Genomic DNA, 20,137 nt, shown 5'->3' with positions numbered 1-20,137 from the left:
ACTCAAAAGCAGAACAAGCATCAGTGTGCACAATCCGACACACCACGGCTGCAAAATTCTTAAAGCTAAAAATATGTCTGGATTTACCTGACACCCCCTCTTCTCGATCTCTGTGATGCACTTGTCAATTAGCACGGGTACCATGCGTCCGACATTCTCCCGCTCCACCACCTTCCACACCTCCACCCCGAACACCTGAGACTCGTGGTCACCGTCGTCAGGCCCATCCAGTGAGTTCTGCCACTGCTCCATTAGGTTGAGCTTCACATAGATGATGCCCCGCGGCTCCAGCTTGACGGCTAGCTGGTGGGCCTTGCTGACCCTGAAGAGTGTGGGCAGCACCACGGTGCCGTGGCAACAGGCTCGGTTCCTGCGTGGAGTGGGCTCCCAGCTGAACACCACCAGCTTGAGGTGCTGAGCATTCTCCAGCTCAATGTTGAAGGTGTGGTCCATGTCCAGGAAGGTGGTTCTGCAGGTAAGCAGGGCTGTGCGGGCCTTGTTGACACAATCCACTTGGATGGCACAGAAGACTTCTCGAGAATCCATGCGGGGTGGTTTCAGGTCCTCGGCCCCGTAGAAGTGCAGGTTCATAAGGCCTGAGATGTACTGCGAGCACTTTGGCTGATCCACAAAGCTATAGTGACGGAAAGCGTCAATGTCCAGTTCGGAGCCGTGCGGCTTCGAGGTGCCGCTCGCTGGGGGCTCCTTGCTCTTCCCTCCTTTACCTTCCCAACCGTGTTTCCCCGACTTGGCTACCAGCTCCGGGGAGTCACCATCACTGAGGTACCCTCCTTTACTGGCAGACTTTGAGCCTTGACTGCTCTTCTTTTTGTAGTTGTTCTGCGTGGAAACACTGCTGTCTAAGTGGTAGCGGGAAATGACGTTTCTGCTAGCTGCTGTCTGGCCGCCCCTGGATGGGCGGCATGGGGGACACTGGCTAGGGTCTACGCCATGGCTCAGTTTGGGACCCGGGTGTCGTGACTCTGCCTGGTTTACCGTGGAGGCTCCCTTCACACTCAGCTTCCTGCTCAGTTCTGGAAGCTTCCGCATCCTTATGGAGAGCTTCCTCACTGTGCGTGGAGACCTGATCTTTTCTGGGAAAGACCAGTTGATGGAACCTCCCTTCTTTGTGGGGTTGGGGCTTGACGGAGGTGAAAAACCAGACCCGGACCCTTCAGTGGTATCTAGATGGAACAAAAAGACATGAAATACAAATGTTTGTGTAAACACACGTTAAGGTTACTTGCACAATAGTACATATTAGCCTGCATTTTAAAATGATCGATTTGTATTTAATTATTAAATGCTAGCTAAAAATCCATATGATAAAAATAGAAAAGTATGATATATGATCTGACATGGCTCAGCCAAGGACACCTCAGGTAAGTCATTAGCTATAAATATATACATATAATATATAAAAAGATTTTCTACTCTAAGACTCAGACACTGCCCTCAAAATAACCTCAGTTGAATCCATATTCTGTTAGAACAAGTGAACAAGTAAATTATTCACTTCCCACAAACCTCCAGGCCAGACAGCTTTTGTTCTAAGTACGTCAGGCTGAAACCACCTACACTGACTTGCTTTAACACTCCAACATGGCATGCGACCAGTTTGATGACTGTTGTGTATTTTTTTCAATGAGAATGAGAAATTCCTCCTACTATCTCAGGAGACGGTCTGTTAAAACAAACACAATGCAGACAGTCTTTTACAGCGTTAACGGGATTTCCGCCAGCATTCATTTGTTACTTATCTTACAGACAGAATACGATAAGTTGATTCAGGCCCAAACCCAGAAAAAATTGTTCTATAGACTCTCCCATTTTGTTACGTACATATGGTCACTGTCTGGTGAAAACAACAACTACTTTAAGACGATTGTGACTTTTTAGAATAGATGGAATATGCCCATTCTTCTCTGGAAAATGTAATCTACTGATAGCATATAACATCTAATTGGCCAATGGAAAGCTGTTTTATTAAGGCATCTATTTAACTAGTATTTATGTTTGTATTACTTAACATTTGTATTCATGATGGTCATTCATATTGATTACTCTATATTGCTACTTTTAACAACTTAGCGTTGACAGCTAAATAGCTACCCAACTAACATCATTGTTAATTGTGAATATAAAGTGAGATTAGTTTGTATCTTGTTGATACTGGCATATTTGCCTTGCTGACAACAATCCACGTAAGTCCACATAAATCATTCCCTGACAGCTGCGCAAAGATTTTTGGTGCTAAGGGTGTGTCACTATATCATTTACGGTTTATTTTGTAAAGTAGTGTCTGAGAAAATGCTTTTTTTCACTCTGCAGAACTGATGGATTTTGTAGAAATGTGTTTTTCATCTGTCAGCGACAAGTGTGGAATATTTTAATTATGACAGGGTCTTGCGTGAAGGTTAGGCCGATTCAAGTGGCCTTCAAACTGTCTGACCATGGTGTATCTTGTCACTAAATGCCAAATAGTTTCCAAACGTTCATTCAAATAGCAACTTGAGTATAATTCCACTTCAGTTTTTGTTTGGAGATGCAGTTTCTCTGTACTTCTAAAACAAAGAGTGATTCTGTTGCTTCTTTGCTGCTCTGTGCAGAGCCACGGACTGGCAGAGGGGCCAGCTCTATTTTCAGAGTGCCTGCTGAGCTATTCTGGCAGGAGGGCCGGCACAGACCAGGGACAAAGGCACCCCTTGTCCTGCAAAGCACAGCCCCGTCCAAGGAAGGGGGTGTCCTGCAGAATTCCCTAATAACCACGGCCGTGTTTAGTCCCCTTCTTTCATGAATATTTCCTTTTCACTATTCCTGCCAGCAATTTGCACAGATTATAAAAGAGGAAGCTGGTGGAGATATGCTCCCCAGATCCCAGCAGTGGGCTATTTAAGCGAGTAACAGTGAGCAAGCACAGCGGAAAATTCCAGATAACATCTGTGGGTAGGGACTTCGGGAACCCATGATTTTAAGGTACTGGCTGTCCAGCGTAGTGGTTCTGGTACTGGTAGACTAAAGTTTAGTCTTTTTCATTTCTCTTCAGGTTGACTATAACTTTAGTTCTAAGATAGTTTAGACAGATTAAAACGGTTCCAGTAACATCATAATTTCTTTAAGTGTGTGCTTAATAGCTTGGCTAATTTGAAAACTTATACAGAGCAGTCCAGGACCAAAGTTAAAGTCCAGCTAACAGGGAACGCTGCCAAAATTTTAGCTATCGTTATGTCAAGGTCTTCTCAAAGTTGGCAGAGAATGTCCTTACTGTTACGTTAATAGAACGTTATTTCCACGGCTTACATTTTAACAAAGGTTCTGCCAAGGTAAGCGTGATAAAATTATTACTTTAACATGCTCTCAATGGAATTTAAAAATATATAATATTACTTAATAAATAGCGTTCTATGTGTAAACTACAAATGCACCATACAGCCACAAACCCATAAACTTTGTAGTATAAAGCAATAACGTTATCCTTCATTTGCATTTATTTTATTAGTCTAAGCAGTAGTAGTGGCACTGGGATAAGGTTCTGGGAACTTCAGGAAAACTGAGCCCAGTTTCTCAAAGCTTTCTTAACGCTTAACACTTTTTGACGTGTTAAGAAGGCTTCGATAAACCAGGCCCTAGGCACTCTGAACATTTCCACATTTCCATACCTTAACTGAAATCTTCGGTAAACGTTCCAAGAACAAAAAGTTGTTAGCGGGGGGTTACTAATAGATTACAGTATGCCCAGTGTACCGATGTTTTGGTTACTGCTGAGTTTTCACAGCCTTCATCTGATTGACTTTCCATATATTTTGAGTTCCGAATCTCTGTTTAGTTTTCCAAACAACAGTTCAGGAAACTATGACTGTACAGCTCATGTACTCAGTAGCGAAAATGGAAACAGGAAATCGGATTGAAACACAACTCCCTCACCCGACGATCCTTTGCAAAAGCTTGAAACACAACCCAAGGTATGTCAGAACTGCTAGGCTGTGTTTTCCTCAATGAAACCCTAACCCCCCCCAATCCCCCCCCCAGGCACCCTGCTTCTGATAACCCACACAAAACATTAGCCATTAAGCCCCTGATAGTATTTACAAGGACCAGAATGAACAAGGTTTGTGACAGGCATGCCAGTCAAAGTATGGCCTTGTCCTCCAACTGGAAATGCAGTTTTGGGGTAAATAAAAGGACATGGTGTAGCCTCAAATAGAAAACATAATAAGAATAATATAATAGCATTTAAAAATAATCAGAAGCCACATTAATACCAGTTTTTCAGCTCTCTTTCCTGCAAAGGAAAAGATGTTTGGCAAGTATGCTTAGGAATGCTAATTAAAGGTCTTTAAATGTAGTAAAAAATTAAAAAATTGCAATGTCCTGTACATTGCTCAGGTATAAGTCCTACAGGTTTACAAAACCTCATAACATTATAAACAATGTGAACAGCAGTCACTCTGTCTGTGCATTCGTCACCTTCATTTAGCCTGACGGCTCAGATCGCATCCCAAAGGATTATGGATGTTTTAATGGTTTCAGGGAGTCGGTAACATGTCAGTCAAAGCCCATCAACGTGACAGCAAAGCAAATTACATAAAATGCGGATTACTCTAAGAACTTTTACCTGGCCCATACTCCTACATGTACACAGTAAAAGGGCTTTCCTAAAATATTATTACTGATTGCACTATTCAGCCTTTAAGAATCACCACAATGCTGTCACTGCCAAGGATTTACAAAATGAATTTGGAAATCAAAGCAACAAATCAGCATCACAGTAGTTTAAGATTCATAAAGGATATGCATCTAATTACATATTATCCACAATAGAATGTTTAAATAGGAAAGTTTAAAATAAATAAAAATAATAATAAAAAAAAAACACTTATGTTTAGGGTTAATGCTAATTATCTAACAAACTGCTTGGCCTTATTGCCTTAAGCAACAGAGCGATGAAATCTTCTTGTGCTTATATTAAACATATCTGACAAATAATATTAATAATAATAATAATAGTAATAATAGATGTTATTTGTAACACACTTTACATTTAAAATAAATCTCAAAGTGCCACAAACTAAATCATCCTAAAAAAAAAAAAGCTAAATATAAATATTTCCCTGAAAACAAATCACCACCAACTGGTATATCAACATGTTTTCTTTAGATCTCTATCAGTACAAGCCAAGGGCACATTTGGTATGTCTGATTACATCAGCAATAACATCTGCATATTTATTTGCAACTCTTATGTGGAGAAAAAAGTGAATTATTCTTCAAATGTAGTTATCAAATATAGTATTTACTTGTAATATTTTTGAGCACAAAATGTGATACACAAAATATCTTAAGCATACCTGAAGGAATCCATAAATAATTAAACATAAAAGATGTAGTAGCCTGAACTAGAATACTGTAATCTCCACATTATGAAAACAGATTTACTGTTTCGAGTCAATGGAAAGCATGCATCGGATCACATGAGGACTGAGTTTTGCTTCTCAATGCTGTAATGTTTGATGAGGAAGCTTGAATTTAGGTCAGTGACAGTCTTGGGGATTGAGTGATTTTTGGAAATTTGCTCTTAAATAAAAAAAGAAAAATGAGTTTCCTTATAACAAACATACAGTCTGTCCTCTTCTCTTAATGCAACAAAATGTGACAAACATTCTGCATATTTCCAAAAACATAGTCAAACTTATAAATATAGTAATTGTTTCGGTTCTTAACATAACTGCATTTATGACAAGCTATCGAGAAGTGACATATTATCTAAATGATTTATGAGACATATTCCAAGCTAATTTAAAATTGTCATACCAATACAAATTTATATTATTTATAATGTATGGTTTATTTGGATAAGCTCCGGACCCCCCGCAACCCAGTAGGATAAGCGGTTTGGAAAATGGATGGATGGATGGTTTATTTGGTGTTTGGTATAAAATGGCATGAATGCCTATTGCAAATTGACTCCTCTTATTATTGGCAATAGTAAGAATGCAGAGTCACACCGTACCTAGAGCTGTGATCCGGGCCGTGGGCCTCTCTTCTGATGCCTTGCACACAAACATCTGCCTGTGCAGCTGTGCAGGCTCACTGGAATGTACGGCATTCATGTGACCCGCCGCACTTCCCAGGCCACCCTGCCACTCCTCTGTGCCTTCCGGACTGGTCGGAGATGGCCCCCGAATCCTGCCCGCATCCCCGCCACTCGGTGTGCCTCGAGGGACCTGCGGTTCTGACCCGGGGAGTGCCTGTGGCCGTACCGCCGGGTCACAGGACAGGTCCAGCTCCTCATCCTCGGGAATGGGGTTATACCAGATCTCTCCTTCATCATCTGCATCGTTCTCCTCAGCTGGGTCTACAGACCTGGGCTGGGGGGTGCTCGCATCCTGGCTCACCGTGGTGTGAGCTGGCTGCAGACAAGGCTGTTTGCAGAGGCCCAGTGATGGTGCTGTGAGGCTTGTCCTGTGGGCCTCGGATAAAGTGCTAGCAGATTTAGCCGCCCGGGCTACATCCTCCTCTCCCAGCATGCTATCCTCAGTGGCAGCACTCTTCACTGAACTCTGCTGCAGCCAGTTACGTTTCTTGGACACAGTGATGGTGTTTAGCGGAGGCTCATTCGGTCTCACCTCCACGGTGGCTGTGATGGAGCTGTGGACATTTTCAATGAGAGCTGAAAGAGAAACCATTCAAGTCTTCAAACAAGAAAAGGACTATTCTCAATGATCAATTTCATGGCCCCCACTTTGAGCATTAATCATAAGGCAAGAAGCATTAAGAAACACCCAGGCAAAAGCATATTACCCAATAAAAAAACAAAGCCGATAAAAATATCATTAAGTATTATTCAATTAAATTTTTGTATAAAGCATTTCCATAACAACATTGTCTGAAAGTGCTTTACAATACACCTGCCCAAAGCCCCCAGAGACTAAAACCAGAGGCAATAGTGGCAGGAAAAACTCCCTCGTAGGAAGAAACCTTGGGAGGAACCAGATTCAAAGAGAGAGCCCATTCTCCCTGGGTCTGTGATGCATCTTATTTAACGTGAGCTTATATTTACAAATTTTTATACTTTTGCCTGGAAATGTACTTTATGCTTTTTACCTCGTGCACTGCATTTGTATCATGAAACACATAATTCATTAATTAATAAAGAGAGCTAACATAATTTACCGATAAAACAAACATAATAGCCTTCAGACCCTCTTGAGCTAACTAACTCGTAACTACAGAATGAATAATTTTGTGAATAAATATTGTTCGTGTATTATATTTGCATGTATAATACGTAGAGATTTTTCCATATTCTCTGAGGTTACACATTTTGAGCATAGCTTCTTTTACAGCTACTAACCGGCTTTTGTTTAAAAGCATTTTTAAACCATAATAAGAAGCTTAATTTTGACAGGCAAATAATTACAGTGAACTGATAGGACAGAACTATATGTTTTGCATGATGGCCTGAAAAAAATATCGTACAGGGACCTGTTTTTGTTTTGTTGCTTTTCATCTTAACCAAACAAAAACTTCCAATTACAGGTTGCAGGGCTGCGGCGCATCTTGCCAGCGCAATTTTGCGGGGATGGCTTCCTGGCTGAGGAAATGTGTGAACTCCAAAACAACCGGGGTCAAGCACAGGAAGCTGTGTCAACTCCGAAGTCCACATTCGTAATAAAAGCTAAAAGGAAGGTAGCAGAAGGACAGGATTAAAGACAACGAATGCAGAAAGGCCAGATTACACTGTTTCGCACATGCTACATGTAGGCCTAATCGTATGCCTAAATATCCCCCTTTACATCGAGCTAATGTCTTTGCAAGACGGGAAAGCAGTCTGCTACAGACGCCAATATGCCTAAATCGTTTTTTAAACTATAGTTGTGAAACCATCTAATCCTTAAAATGGATGATTTGTTTATGGACATGAAACTGAAATGCTAACTGTCAACCTATAACACATTTAAGTCAAAAGATATTTAGTGTAACCAGGTTCCGAAAGTATAAGGTATTAAAATCATCATGCCTACAAACATCATAATTACTAAAGCCATAAGATTCCCTAACTAGACGATGTCACAATATAGGATGTATGATGGGGAAAGAGTAGAGCCTTAATATTTTTCTTCGCACTGGGGTGTCAACGAGGCAAGACGTTCAAAATGTGAAGGAGCTTCAGACAGCATAAATAATGTGTTTTAGAAAAAAAATTATATAAGCAAGAAAAGGCAAGAGCCCGACAGGCTCAGACGGGTAAGAGCAGAGCCTCTCTGGGTATATGCCCGCTTTCAGACCACTTCCTCCTTGAGTTAATGATTAGTTCCTTTTCCTAACGGAAACAAATTTTACAGATCATGCATGACTACAACAGATATTTGCATAAGTGTTACCTGTCTGTGCCATAAAAGCCTAACATTCTGTTCAAAATAAAATATTTTGCCCCCAATACAGTAAAGAAACAAGATGTGACTCCGAGTAAAAGCACTCAGATTCAAAGTTCATTTAATGCACAACTGAGGAAAAAACATATGCTTATCGCATGACCTACTATCAGGGTGTTTTTTTCTTTAGTTTAAAGTGGTTTTAGACATGTGTAAATATTACGACGAGTGTGTGTGTGTACAGATGTAGGACAAGTCTCTTATTGTTTTAAATTTCACCATTTGGAGACAGGTTTCAAAATGTCTGGCTGATATAGTTATTTCACAGGAAAAATATTTACTCCATGAACAGCATAGTGTTCCCTGATTAAACAATACTACAACTACGGAACACAAGTCATTCTCTAGCACAGCCAGGGGCCATGTCACCTGCTCTGTCCAAACACCTCACACCTACCCACAATTAGGGCTCATAGGGTGTCATTTCCAAAATTCAAAACATGACAGATTTTCATCGTCATGTGATTAAAACGGCTCATTTGGCTTCGGCTGCGCTGATCTGCCATCAGAATCACGTAGGAGGAAGTGAAGACCTCTAAACTAAGGTTTTCACAGCATACCAGGAGCGTGTTCTCACCTGCAAAACATTCCAGTAAAGATTTACTACCATCCACTCCTCCTTTTCACATTCAGAAGAAGATAAACAAATGCGCGACTACGCGTAAGTCACCACGTTTAAATATCATGCGGTGCCAAAACTTTTGCTTTATTTCAGTTCACCATTACAGTTAAACATATCCACTAATATAAAGGCAAACTTAAAGAAACTGGCTACTTTGCATGCTGAAAGTAAAAATGGAAATATATTACCGATATATGCCATTAAAACCAATTATGGTGGTTTTTTAAAACACGAGTCTTGGGGCAAAATAAAAAACTAAAGCAGTGAAAGGAGAACTTCCAGAAACTGAATAAAAACATGTCTAAGCAGAAATATTCCTTGACCCACCCATCCATCTTATATCCTCTCATCCTGAGCAGGGTGTCAGGAACACAAAAATTCATTCTTTACAATAAGTCATTAAACTGATAGAAGCTAATTAAAATGGCTTATACAGTCATTGCTTATTCTCAGTGATAATCTGTTAAAATTGCAGTCATGGCTATAAATAGTTTTTCTGTGGTTAGATGCTTGGCAAAGGGAAATATCTTTCTCCAAGGATTGCTTAATCAGAACACGGCTCAAAGTTAACAATGCTTGATATGAATATAAGGTTTTGATTGTTTTGGCTGTTGTCTGAATTCATACACATTAAAACACCATGTATATGATGAAATATTTTCCTAAGGAAAAAAGGGTCTTTCGCTTTCTTGAAACCCTGAAGCTGCCAAGAAGTCATTTTGAAGCTGTTATTTCAGATGAAATGCTTCGGAATTTAGGCTTCTATAGAATCTAGCTCTAATAAACCGGAAAATACAGGACATACAGAAATCAGACAATTTCTCAAGATGGTATAATGGCATGCTATTACATGCTAATATTACTGTTGCTGTGTTTTTTTTAATGACTTGCAATGGTGAAACGTAGGTGTTCAAGCTAAATATTAACATGTGTAACATTTATAAGGATATAGTTGTGTTTTTTGCATAAACAGTTAGACAGTAACCACCCTTAACTTTAAAAATACCAGTCCACCTACTCCGCAAAAAACAAAAAAAAGGATTGGCTTCATTTTGTAGCTTTGCAATGCATAGTTAGACATTGAGTGCAGTCCCTCTCGAGTCTTTACTGTAGATATCCTGTACTTTTCCTGTACTTTCCCGCACTTACCCAGCATAGCATTCTGTGGGTGTTAATAAAGGGCCTACTTATGAAGATGAGACGACTGCCTGTCATCATACTGAACTTTGGAAAAAAAAATGGCTTTTATACCCACGCCTGAGATTATAATGCAACAGATGTCCCAGGTAATGCATAATTCGAAAGAATGTTCAGTCTTACTGATGCAGCATGTCCCTGCAATAACTCAACACATTAACGCTTCCTGAAGCAGAAAGTGAAGAAAAAGGCAACAGATGCCATTACATTTCTGACATCTGTTGCAAACTTGCTTATAATATTTGGATTCTTAAAACAGTTTTATCATAAGTAAGGCTGGTAAAATCTAACTATATCTCGCGTATGTGTCAGACCGTCTGCAAAGGTACGTGTTTGGTATCCTGGGGGTCTCGTGTCGCTCTGCGAGTTACTATGCCGTGCTCATGACCAGAAGGTCGCTGCTAAAAATCTCAGTGGCAGCAGTCCGATTTTACGGCTGAGCGCCTGAGCGCCTGAGCAGGGCCCTCAACCCCCCCCCCCCCCCCCCCCCCAAAAAAAAAATATTCCAGGAACCATATGACTGCGTTCTCAAAACAATTGTCACTTTGGATAAAAGTGACTGCTAAATAAATAAATATCCTCCTGGACATTAAAAAAAATCACCCACTCTTAACAAGGAGTAGCATTCAATGTTGTTTTCATTTTAATCAAAAAGAATAGTATCTATGCTGTTTAAGTATTACTGCAGTCGTCTTCTACAATATGGAGAAAAAAATAAATATTTCCATCAAAGCAAGTTCACACATAGACTGATGTTACTTAAAGTTGTGTGAGACCCCTGGAAATGAGGGGTCCTTTCACTCTGCCTTTTGCACTGATGCTGAATGGTTGTATTTTTATTAATACATTTTACGTCCATTTTTTTATGAAACTTCAACAGCTGCTGGAAAACAAAACTCTTGAGTTTAGATTTGCATGTTTCTTGTGCTGCTTTTCTGTTTCCCACATAGAAACCAGGCAATGTCACTCATCATCTTAGTATATTAACTCAGCGTTAGACGCGACTTAATGATTATCTGAGCAGTGGCAGAGCCAGGGGGAGTGCAGGGTGGCACTGGTCCCCACTGAAATCTGATCACCATAGCCCCCCACCCACCCCAAGTGCCCCCTCCCAACCCCCAAAATTTTCATTGGTTCTGAGTGCTGTCAGTCATCAAACAACCTTATTTGACTCAAACGGGGAAACTACGGGTTAAATCACATTTTCACAGAAATAAATCCACCCAGCGCATACTTCTGATTTCATAGTACAGGGACCGAAAAAGGAAGAATTACAAATAATTTCATAAGTATATTTTTCCAATAAAACAGCACACAACCACAGAAATGTACTTATTTCAAATGTAATTATGTCAATTATGTCAAATTTCCACTTTCTTCCTTCCAACAGCATTTTTTGTCCTACCCAAGCTTAATATGTAAATCACAAGAAGTTGATAACCAACAAGACGGTTAAGTCATTTACTAGCAAGTCAGAAAGTCTTGTTGACAAGAATGCCTTCACCTTTTTAGAGTAAAGTTCAACCACAAGAGATTTTAGCTACATTTCTAGATCTTTTGTTTCATCCAGTGGATAATGAATAGAAAATAGCTGGGGTAAAGCACTGAGGTAACAAATCAGCCTAAAATCTACCCAGACAATTTTAACGCTTCAAAGAAGTAGCTTTACGTGACTTGTTGCCAGTATTCAATTCCAATTACAAATGTTTTTATATGCCTCAAAAATCCATTCACAATCCTAAGTCGACATGCTCATCAAATTAAAGTATTTCATTCAAAACTATATGAATCGAATGATAAAGTGAACAAAAAACAAAGCAGGACAAATTAAATATCAAACTAACAATCTGATTCATAAAGAAATTTTATTCAGTCCTAAAGCTGATAACTCAAGCTGGAAACTGATCTTGGCTCAGACACCGTTCATATCAATGGATATTAGACACCGAGCAAGACATAAAGACATACAGCAAAACAGTAATGCAAGACAAACACAAAACAACAACAAAAAACAATACACAGCAAATCTCGTGCATCTTCAGCAGTCAGCTGAAGCTTGAACGGCATAAGCAGACACTCAGAACCTGAAAACGTGGTGCACTGTGAGAAAGCACCTCAGTTTGAACAGCAAAGCAGAACATTACTGATCATATTAACCAATTTTCTGTTGTACACATCATACTGTAATGTAAAATACCAAAAACAAAACTGGCGTAGAATGACGCATTTTTATGTTTTATTTTCCTTTTAAATCAATTCTGGCTCTATCTATGCATATGCTGAGATTATTATGAGATTTTCAATATTCAAGTATTTTCTTAGATTATTCTAACTGTTAGGTTTAGCACGCTCAGTAGCTTTTACATTCTTAAATTATATGTTTCATGATACAAATACAATTGAGTCCAACATCTGGAATCTGCACAAATAAATAATAATGATAAAAACCCATAACACACCAGACTTTTGGCAAATGAGTGTGTTAGTATCTATCTAGCTAGAGGGCAACTGTCACCAGACACCCAAAGAATGTTAAATGGCTCTACATTAGTGAGAAGAAGAAAGGTCCCACCACCGCTTATGGGGACAGCAAAGATCTGAGATCAATCCACCCCTTTGCTTTCAATCCATGAGAGGGACACCAGATGGAACATTAATGAGGGATGCCAAGATTCATGGGTCTAAGAGAAGGTGGATCCTTGACCACGCTGGGCAGCATGCCTACCTGACTGCTGTGGTACTCTTTTTCTGCCTTGCATTCTGGTCGTCTGGGTGCTGGATTTTGTCCTGTTTGAAAACCCCTGGCCAGACTGTGAACTAGAGGCACCATGGACACAGGGGGACGAACCCGTGAGGCGCTGCCTCATCTCTGAGGACAGCATGCGTCCTTTGTGCATCCATTCCTGCATCTTGTTGACTGTCACCCCGTGGGGCTTAGCGGAGACCCCCTGGGCCCTGCTTAAATCACGTCTGCTGCTATGACATATTGACTTTTCCTTATGTCCATCCATTGTAGACGCCATGCCCAATTCCTCACAGTCGCGGATAACACAAATTTGGGAAGCAAGGCTTTTGGTGCACGACAGACTTACGGGGTACTCGATTGCGCTATCACTTACAGACCTCTGAAGAAGTGGCCTCGTTTCTGTAGCTGAGAAGCTCTCATAGCTCTTGCTGATTAGGGAAATCTTGAAACACGGCTCGTGAGTTTTAACTGAATTCAGTATTAAAGAATCTGTGTCTGACAGCTGCTGAGGACTGTTTTTTCCGGAAGACCATGCGTCACTATCTATGACCTTTGCAGAGGACTGTGAACAAACACTGTCCTGAGAGTGACTAGAGGCGCTCGTCTGGCCAGCGAATCCATTGACCACTACTGGACAATCAAAACGAATATCCTGCATTGCATTTATTAGTAAATTGTAGGCTTCTTTCAACTGGATCGTAAGTCTATCAGTTTCTAGTGCACTGCCGCAGTTTCTGACTTCAGACTGACAAGAACTTCTTCCATCGTTAATTTCAATGTTTTGAGAGTCAGATTCATAAAAAGGCAGATTTTCATTATCATAGTAATCGTCGTCTTCGCTGTCTAACGAATGGCGTTGGGCTCCATCTCTAACGCACTGGGGACGATCGTTCCCATCGCATATCTCCAGTTCGGTGGGGAAAAACGCAGTATTTTGAAAACTTATTTTATTCTCCCTGGTGGGTTCAGGTGAACTCCCGTAACTTTCTATATTTCTTATCAAAATGTGTTCCTCTACTTTATCACGATCAAACTGATACACCCCAGGAGCCTGAAACCGACAGGTCTGCGTCTCATTATTAACATCGTCTGTCCGCATACCGGCATTGTTTCTCACCACAAAGGCATCGATAAAGCCCCTTCCCTGGCAGGGGATCAGTAAATCATCTTCACAGCTTTTATTCCTCGAAAAAGCTTCGTCTCTGCCTGTCACTTTAACATCTGCACGCACAGTTTTACTGTTTTCAGTGAATTTTTCACACGTCCCAAATCCTATAGAGTCCCCAAGTGAATACTTTCGGACGGGGACAGCGTGCTGATTCTGTCCCCGACTCCCAAAGCAATCGGGTCGCACTTGTCCGGCGAAATTAAGCTCCTGCCTATTAAACCCCGCCGCATTTTTGACGCTCTCCCTTGCCGAAGTTTGCCTTTGATCTCGGACCCCCAGGAGCTCCTCATTAACTCTTAGGTTTTCACCGGCCCGATCATTCCCCAGTCTGAAGCTAATGTCCATGAAAGCCCCGTACTGGGACACTTCATTGGTAATCATTGTATTCTCACGCACTAAACCCATGTCGCTATTATTAAATCCCCCGTAAAAAACGCTCGCCTCACCCCACATAGTGTCGGGCATATCACTTAACTCAGGTATAATTATTGTTCGCTGCTTCTGCTCCTTTCGTTTTGGCGAAAGTTCGTCTTTACCTTCTCTGCCCCCGTTAGCCGAAAGGCTGAATCCGCCAACTGCGCTCCCCTTCTTGGATTTCTTCCCCCGGAGTTTTGCTAGTATGGTCCTCCGCAGAGGATCGGCCATTCCTCTCTTTTTCTCCTGCCCCCCCTCCCCGTCCGCCTGTCCGCTTTCAGCAGATGCGCTCGAGGGGGCCGAAGCGATTCGTAACTCCTCCGACTGAAAGCCCGCAGCGGTCCGCGAACAGTCCCATTCTGGGCGGCCAGCGCTCCGCTTAGATCGCTTACCAGCGCTCACCCCCGTCTCCTTTCTGCCTCGCACACATGGCTCGCTTTGCTCTGCCCCCGCTCACTTGCCTTTGCTCTGCTCCTGTCTCTCCCCCTCCTTCTCCCCCTCCTTCGCTCTCCTTCCTTCTCTCCCTCTTCGCTTGCTGTTCAAATACTTGGAATATTTTCTGGCGGAGGTGAAAGGCTAAGCGGGTTGCCCAAGCACCATCACGGCGCACCTATTCGGACTTTAATCGCGCTGCTGCCGCACGCATTCGGCTGTTCAAGCTGTCAGTTTTATGGAATTTATTTAATGCATGGAAAATAATGGAGTTAATGGATTTTAAAACATTATTAGCGGGCTTTAGACATCTACTATCTACATCTACTTGTTGTCAACCTAAGATATTTCTGCAAATTCTTTTCCAAATGTCCTATTGCTAACAAGACTATTACAAAATAACGCTACATTGTGCGCATAGCTTTCTAAAGTTCTGATATTGCCGACAGGAAATTTTGTGTTACTATGCAAACGTAACTATGTCGGCGTGCAGAACAGCCATTCATAGAAACGGGCTCAGTTACACGCAGTTACGCTACTATCGGTCAGCGCTTTGCCACTTGAAGATAAATTAAAATTCGCTTTATCGAGTTATAAAGGTGTAGGTGGAAATATAAAACGTTGTTCTATACTGTCAGAAAAGGGTACAGCCCTGTTAAAGTTTAGTACCCCCAATTGTACAAAAATATTCCTCAAAGTCAATTTCTGTACTTTAAAAGGTATATTTATCTACAGGTAGGATACAACTGGCAGACCCTTGAGGGTACAGCCCACAGTGACAAGTAACGGTACCCTCAAAGGTACGAATTGGTACCTTTTTCTATCAGTGTAGCCTATAAAGCCAGAAAGACATTAAATATAATGTTATTTCATATATAGGCCTACTTTTATTATTAATGTTTGTTTAAAAAAATCAAAAGAAATAACGTTGGGCCTCATAAACATTATATGCAATTCGGTAACAATTTCAATTTTAGGATATATAGTTGAATATAAGCTTGCTTTACTGGAATTGTAATTGGAAATAATTGTTCATAAATTCTGGATTAATATATTTGGGCTGAGAACTTTCTCTGTTAATTCAGATAATTACAAGCTTTGGTTTGGAGTAATCTCTATAGTCAGTGGACAAAACGGCATGAGTTATTCAGCACACGGCTGCCTGAATGGGCAGGCAGGTCAGAATTGCTGGTATCATGCGGCATATTGTCAGCGTGCGTCTGGCACTGACACTCTATGAATGCGTGAAAAATCTGCGATTTGTAAACAAGAGGTTTCCGCAGCACAAACCCGTGGCACTGCAAGCTGTTTACAGCGTCTACCACTTTGTACGAGGAAATCAAAGCAGTTTTTCCAGCATGTAATTAACTCTGCCTCACTTTGACCGTGCAGGAGTCTATTTAACAAAGTGAGATGTTTATTCAGCTTCAGGTCCTCGTGGGAAATACTGAGTACAGCAGTCAAAACTAGGAATAATGCTGCATATTTAGCCAAAGCTAATTCTGTAATAAGTAAAATGAATAATTAAGTATTTAATTTTAATATTACTATAGAGATAACTTGCTATAAGGGTATTATACATCTTCTGTATCACCAATTACAAAAACCTAGAGAAAACGTGTCTCACAGCTTTTGCTAACATCTGAAAAGAGTGATGCGGTATTTACACCCTGCAGTGAGGACTCCACTAGGAACACTTGGCAGTGCTTTGACTAAAAGAATCTTTTACTCTACAGTATGACTGCAAAACATGTACAAGTGAGGAGGGTAAATCATTTCCTGGAGAGCAAACTGTGAATGGAAGATTTCTTTGTCTAAAGATTCTTCTTAGAGTCAGCATAGAGAGTCAGATTTTGGAAGTAGTGTACTAGCAATCCACAGAAGAGTCACGTCTTCCTCGTGGATCGTAAAAACGGGGGTGACATTCACATCCCACAGGCTGAAGGAAGTATGTGAGGAATCTGCACAAAGCCTGTAGTAAATTTACCCATGTGGAGCATCACTGTGAAGAAAGCTGGAAAGGGCAGTACCACATGCCCGCATGCACGAAATGCTGCAGCCATGCATCGTCTTGGGCATTTCTGTGTCAGCTGCTGTCTGAAAATCACACCAGTTTACTGAGATGCCTATAGAGGGCCATATCGAATTCCCATACAACACGCTAACGTCAGCTAGGCACGGAGAGTTGACAGGCCAGACAGTTACAGTGAATGTGCATACACAAATGACCAATATTATCAAAGGGCATAGACTGACATAGCTTCACTGGATGTAAGTACCATTACTGGCTGATAATTTAGGCAGCACAGTTAATATTAACTTAGTGTAACCGATGTTTCTTGTGATATTGCACACATTGTTAAAGGAGGGTTCCCTGCCTCGTGCCCATAGCTTCCGGGATAGGCTCCGGACCCCCCGCGACCCAGTAGGATAAGCGGTTTGGAAAATGGATGGATGTTAAAGGAGGCAAAATGACACTGAAATAGTAGTAGTTTTACATTAAAAATGACTGGAAAAGGATTGAGTTACTGGCGAGATTATCACATTTTGGACAACTCTTCTATGAGCGATAATTAAGTCTAAGGTGTGATTATGCATGTGTTAGAAAGTTAGGAGCCGGTGGAATCCAATAGAGACAAAGAGAGACTGACCAAGTGTGTCTGTCTTTACATTAATATGTGCTTTACATTAATACTGTGATTTTATGTGAATTGACAGCCGAGTCAGAAAGAAGCTCACCGAGAAATATGACAAAAAGAGGACAGATGTGATATTAAACACCTGCACTTCAAATGAGGGATATTCGCTGACAGCTTGGGAACCCACTTTAATTGTTTCCTTGAAGACAGCTGCTAGTGTCCTATCTCACCCTGTTTAAATACATATAGCCAAAAGGCCAGACTTTAACTGGAGGTTGGGAATCTGTGGTTTTTGGCATATTTGTACCAGCAGGAAGAGGACAGAAGCAGAATCTATCGTATCATATTATTTACTAGAATGGCTTTATTACGCATTTAATAGTAAACATTGCCCACTTGGTTCACTGGAAGACTTTGAGTTTGACTTCAGTGATTTAATGGGAATTAAATCATTTACACAAGAGCCCTAGTTGAACACTTGTCATATAATCTAGGTCTAACTGTGGCTTCTATTTTCTGGTGGCACTCAGCAATATTAGGGTCAGAATGGCTCTGCAATTTATAGGATGTCCCATTGTAGAGGCCTTGGGTCATTGCCAGAGGTGAACTAGAGATGGGGAGATATCCAGCCTGCGATTTAAGATCACATGGCCGAGGTCTGCGTGGTGCCACAAGTAGACAGGCAGGGAGTTAAGAGCAGTGCATGCCTGTTAATGAAGCCAATGAGCGAACATTCTGAGATCCCTGAGGGAGAAAAGACTCCCTATTTTCCGGCAGCCAAAACATATTACTAAAAAATAGATTTTTTAATGAGCTTGTAAAACATATATATTTTTTAATCTTAATATTTTGTTTTGACTTGGCCCAAGGTATTTTTAATACAATTGTGTATCCTCAGTGGCCGGGCCCCGGGGGTGGATGAGATTCGCCCGGAGTTCCTCAAGGCTCTGGATGCTGTGGGGCTGTCCTGACTGACACGCATCTGCGGCATCGCGTGGACATCGGGGGCAGTGCCTCTGGACTGGCAGACCGGGGTGGTGGTCCCCCTCTTTAAGAAAGGGGACCGGAGGGTGTGCTCCAACTACAGGGGGATCACACTCCTCAGCCTCCCTGGCAAGGTCTATTCGGGGGTCCTGGAGAGGAGGGTCCGCCGGATTGTCGAACCTCGGATTCAGGAGGAGCAGTGTGGTTTTCGCCCTGGCCGTGGAACAGTGGACCAGCTCTATACTCTCAGCAGGGTTCTGGAGGGTTCATGGGAGTTTGGCCGACCAGTCTACATGTGTTTTGTGGACTTGGAGAAGGCATTGGACCGTGTCCCTCGGAGAGTCCTGTGGGGAGTGCTCTGGGAGTATGGGGTACCGGGCTTCCTTTTAAGGGCGGTTTGGTCCCTGTATGACCGGTGCAAGAGCCTGGTCCGCATGGGCGGCAATAAGTCGGACTTGTTTCCGGTGAGGGTTGGACTCCGTCAGGGCTGCCCTTTGTCACCGATTCAGTTCATAGTTTTAATGGACAGAATTTCTAGGCGCAGCCAGGGCCTCAGGATTAGGTCTCTGCTTTTTGCAGATGATGTGGTTCTGTTGGCCTCATCGGACCGTGACCTTCAGCTCTCACTGGAGCAGTTCGCAGCCGAGTGTGAAGCGGCTGGGATGAGAATCAGCACCTCCAAATCCGAGACCATGGTTCTCAGCCGGAAAAGGGTAGAGTGCTCTCTCCGGGTTGGGGATGGGGTCCTCCCCCAAGTGGAGGAGTTTAAGAATCCCGGGATCTTGTTCACGAGTGGGGGAACGATGGAACGGGAGGTCGACAGGCGGATCGGTGCGGCGTCAGCAGTCATGCGGGCGCTGCATCGGCCTGTCATGGTGAAGAGAGAGCTGAGCCAAAAGGCGAAGCTCTCGATTTACCAGTCGATCTACGTTCCTACCCTCACCTATGGTCATGAGCTATGGGTAGTGACCGAAAGAACGAGATCGCGAGTGCAAGCGGCCGAAATGAGTTTCCTCCGCAGGGTGGCTGGGCTCTCCCTTAGAGATAGGGTGAGGAGCTCAGTCATTCGGGAGGGACTCAGAGTAGAGCTGCTGCTCCTCCGCATCGAGAGGAGCCAGATGAGGTGGCTCGGGCATCTGATTCGGATGCCTCCGGGACGCCTCCCTGCGGAGGTGTTCCGGGCATGTCCCACTGGGAGGAGACCCCGGGGAAGACCCAGGACACGCTGGAGAGACTATGTCTCCCGGCTGGCCTGGGAACGCCTCGGGATCCCCCTAGAGGAGCTAGATGAAGTGGCCGGGGAGAGGGAAGTCTGGGCTTCCCTGCTGAGACTGCTGCCCCCGTGACCCGACACCGGATTAATAATAGATACTTTATTGATCCACCTTGGGGAAATTGTCTTCTCGCCTCCCTCAGCTTGCTCCATGTAGAGTAAGCTGTCCGCGAAGGGCTGGCACCCGCAATGGCGCCCAGGGAGCTGGGGGTTACGGGCCTTGCTCA

The 20,137-nt window shown here is 42.4% G+C and overlaps 1 protein-coding gene across 5 annotated transcripts in view; it reads right to left on the bottom strand.

Moving 5' to 3' along the window:
• Window positions 1-15,084, bottom strand: part of LOC125727604 (rho GTPase-activating protein SYDE2-like) — a 31,534-nt gene extending 16,450 nt beyond the window's left edge. Inside the window, exons 1-4 of one of the 5 annotated variants that reach the window (XM_049004446.1) lie at window positions 14,705-14,805; window positions 7,486-7,678; window positions 6,011-6,670; window positions 88-1,184 (exon numbers count right to left, since the gene is read on the bottom strand). In XM_049004446.1, coding sequence (XP_048860403.1) covers window positions 88-1,184; window positions 6,011-6,670; window positions 7,486-7,666 — 1,938 coding nt within the window. In that variant the 5' untranslated portion in view covers window positions 7,667-7,678; window positions 14,705-14,805. Of the gene's footprint in view, window positions 1-87; window positions 1,185-6,010; window positions 6,671-7,485; window positions 7,679-12,979 lie in introns of all 5 variants that reach the window. The other 4 variants (XM_049004448.1, XM_049004447.1, XM_049004445.1 and 1 more) reach the window with 4 other exon arrangements.
• Window positions 15,085-20,137: the final 5,053 nt, after the last annotated feature.

Source organism: Brienomyrus brachyistius, unplaced genomic scaffold (genome assembly GCF_023856365.1).
Source record: "Brienomyrus brachyistius isolate T26 unplaced genomic scaffold, BBRACH_0.4 scaffold104, whole genome shotgun sequence".
In the NCBI taxonomy this organism is placed as follows: Eukaryota; Metazoa; Chordata; class Actinopteri; order Osteoglossiformes; family Mormyridae; genus Brienomyrus; species Brienomyrus brachyistius.
Note: the sequence above shows the minus strand (reverse complement) of the source record. Positions and strands in the feature narration are given on the sequence as shown.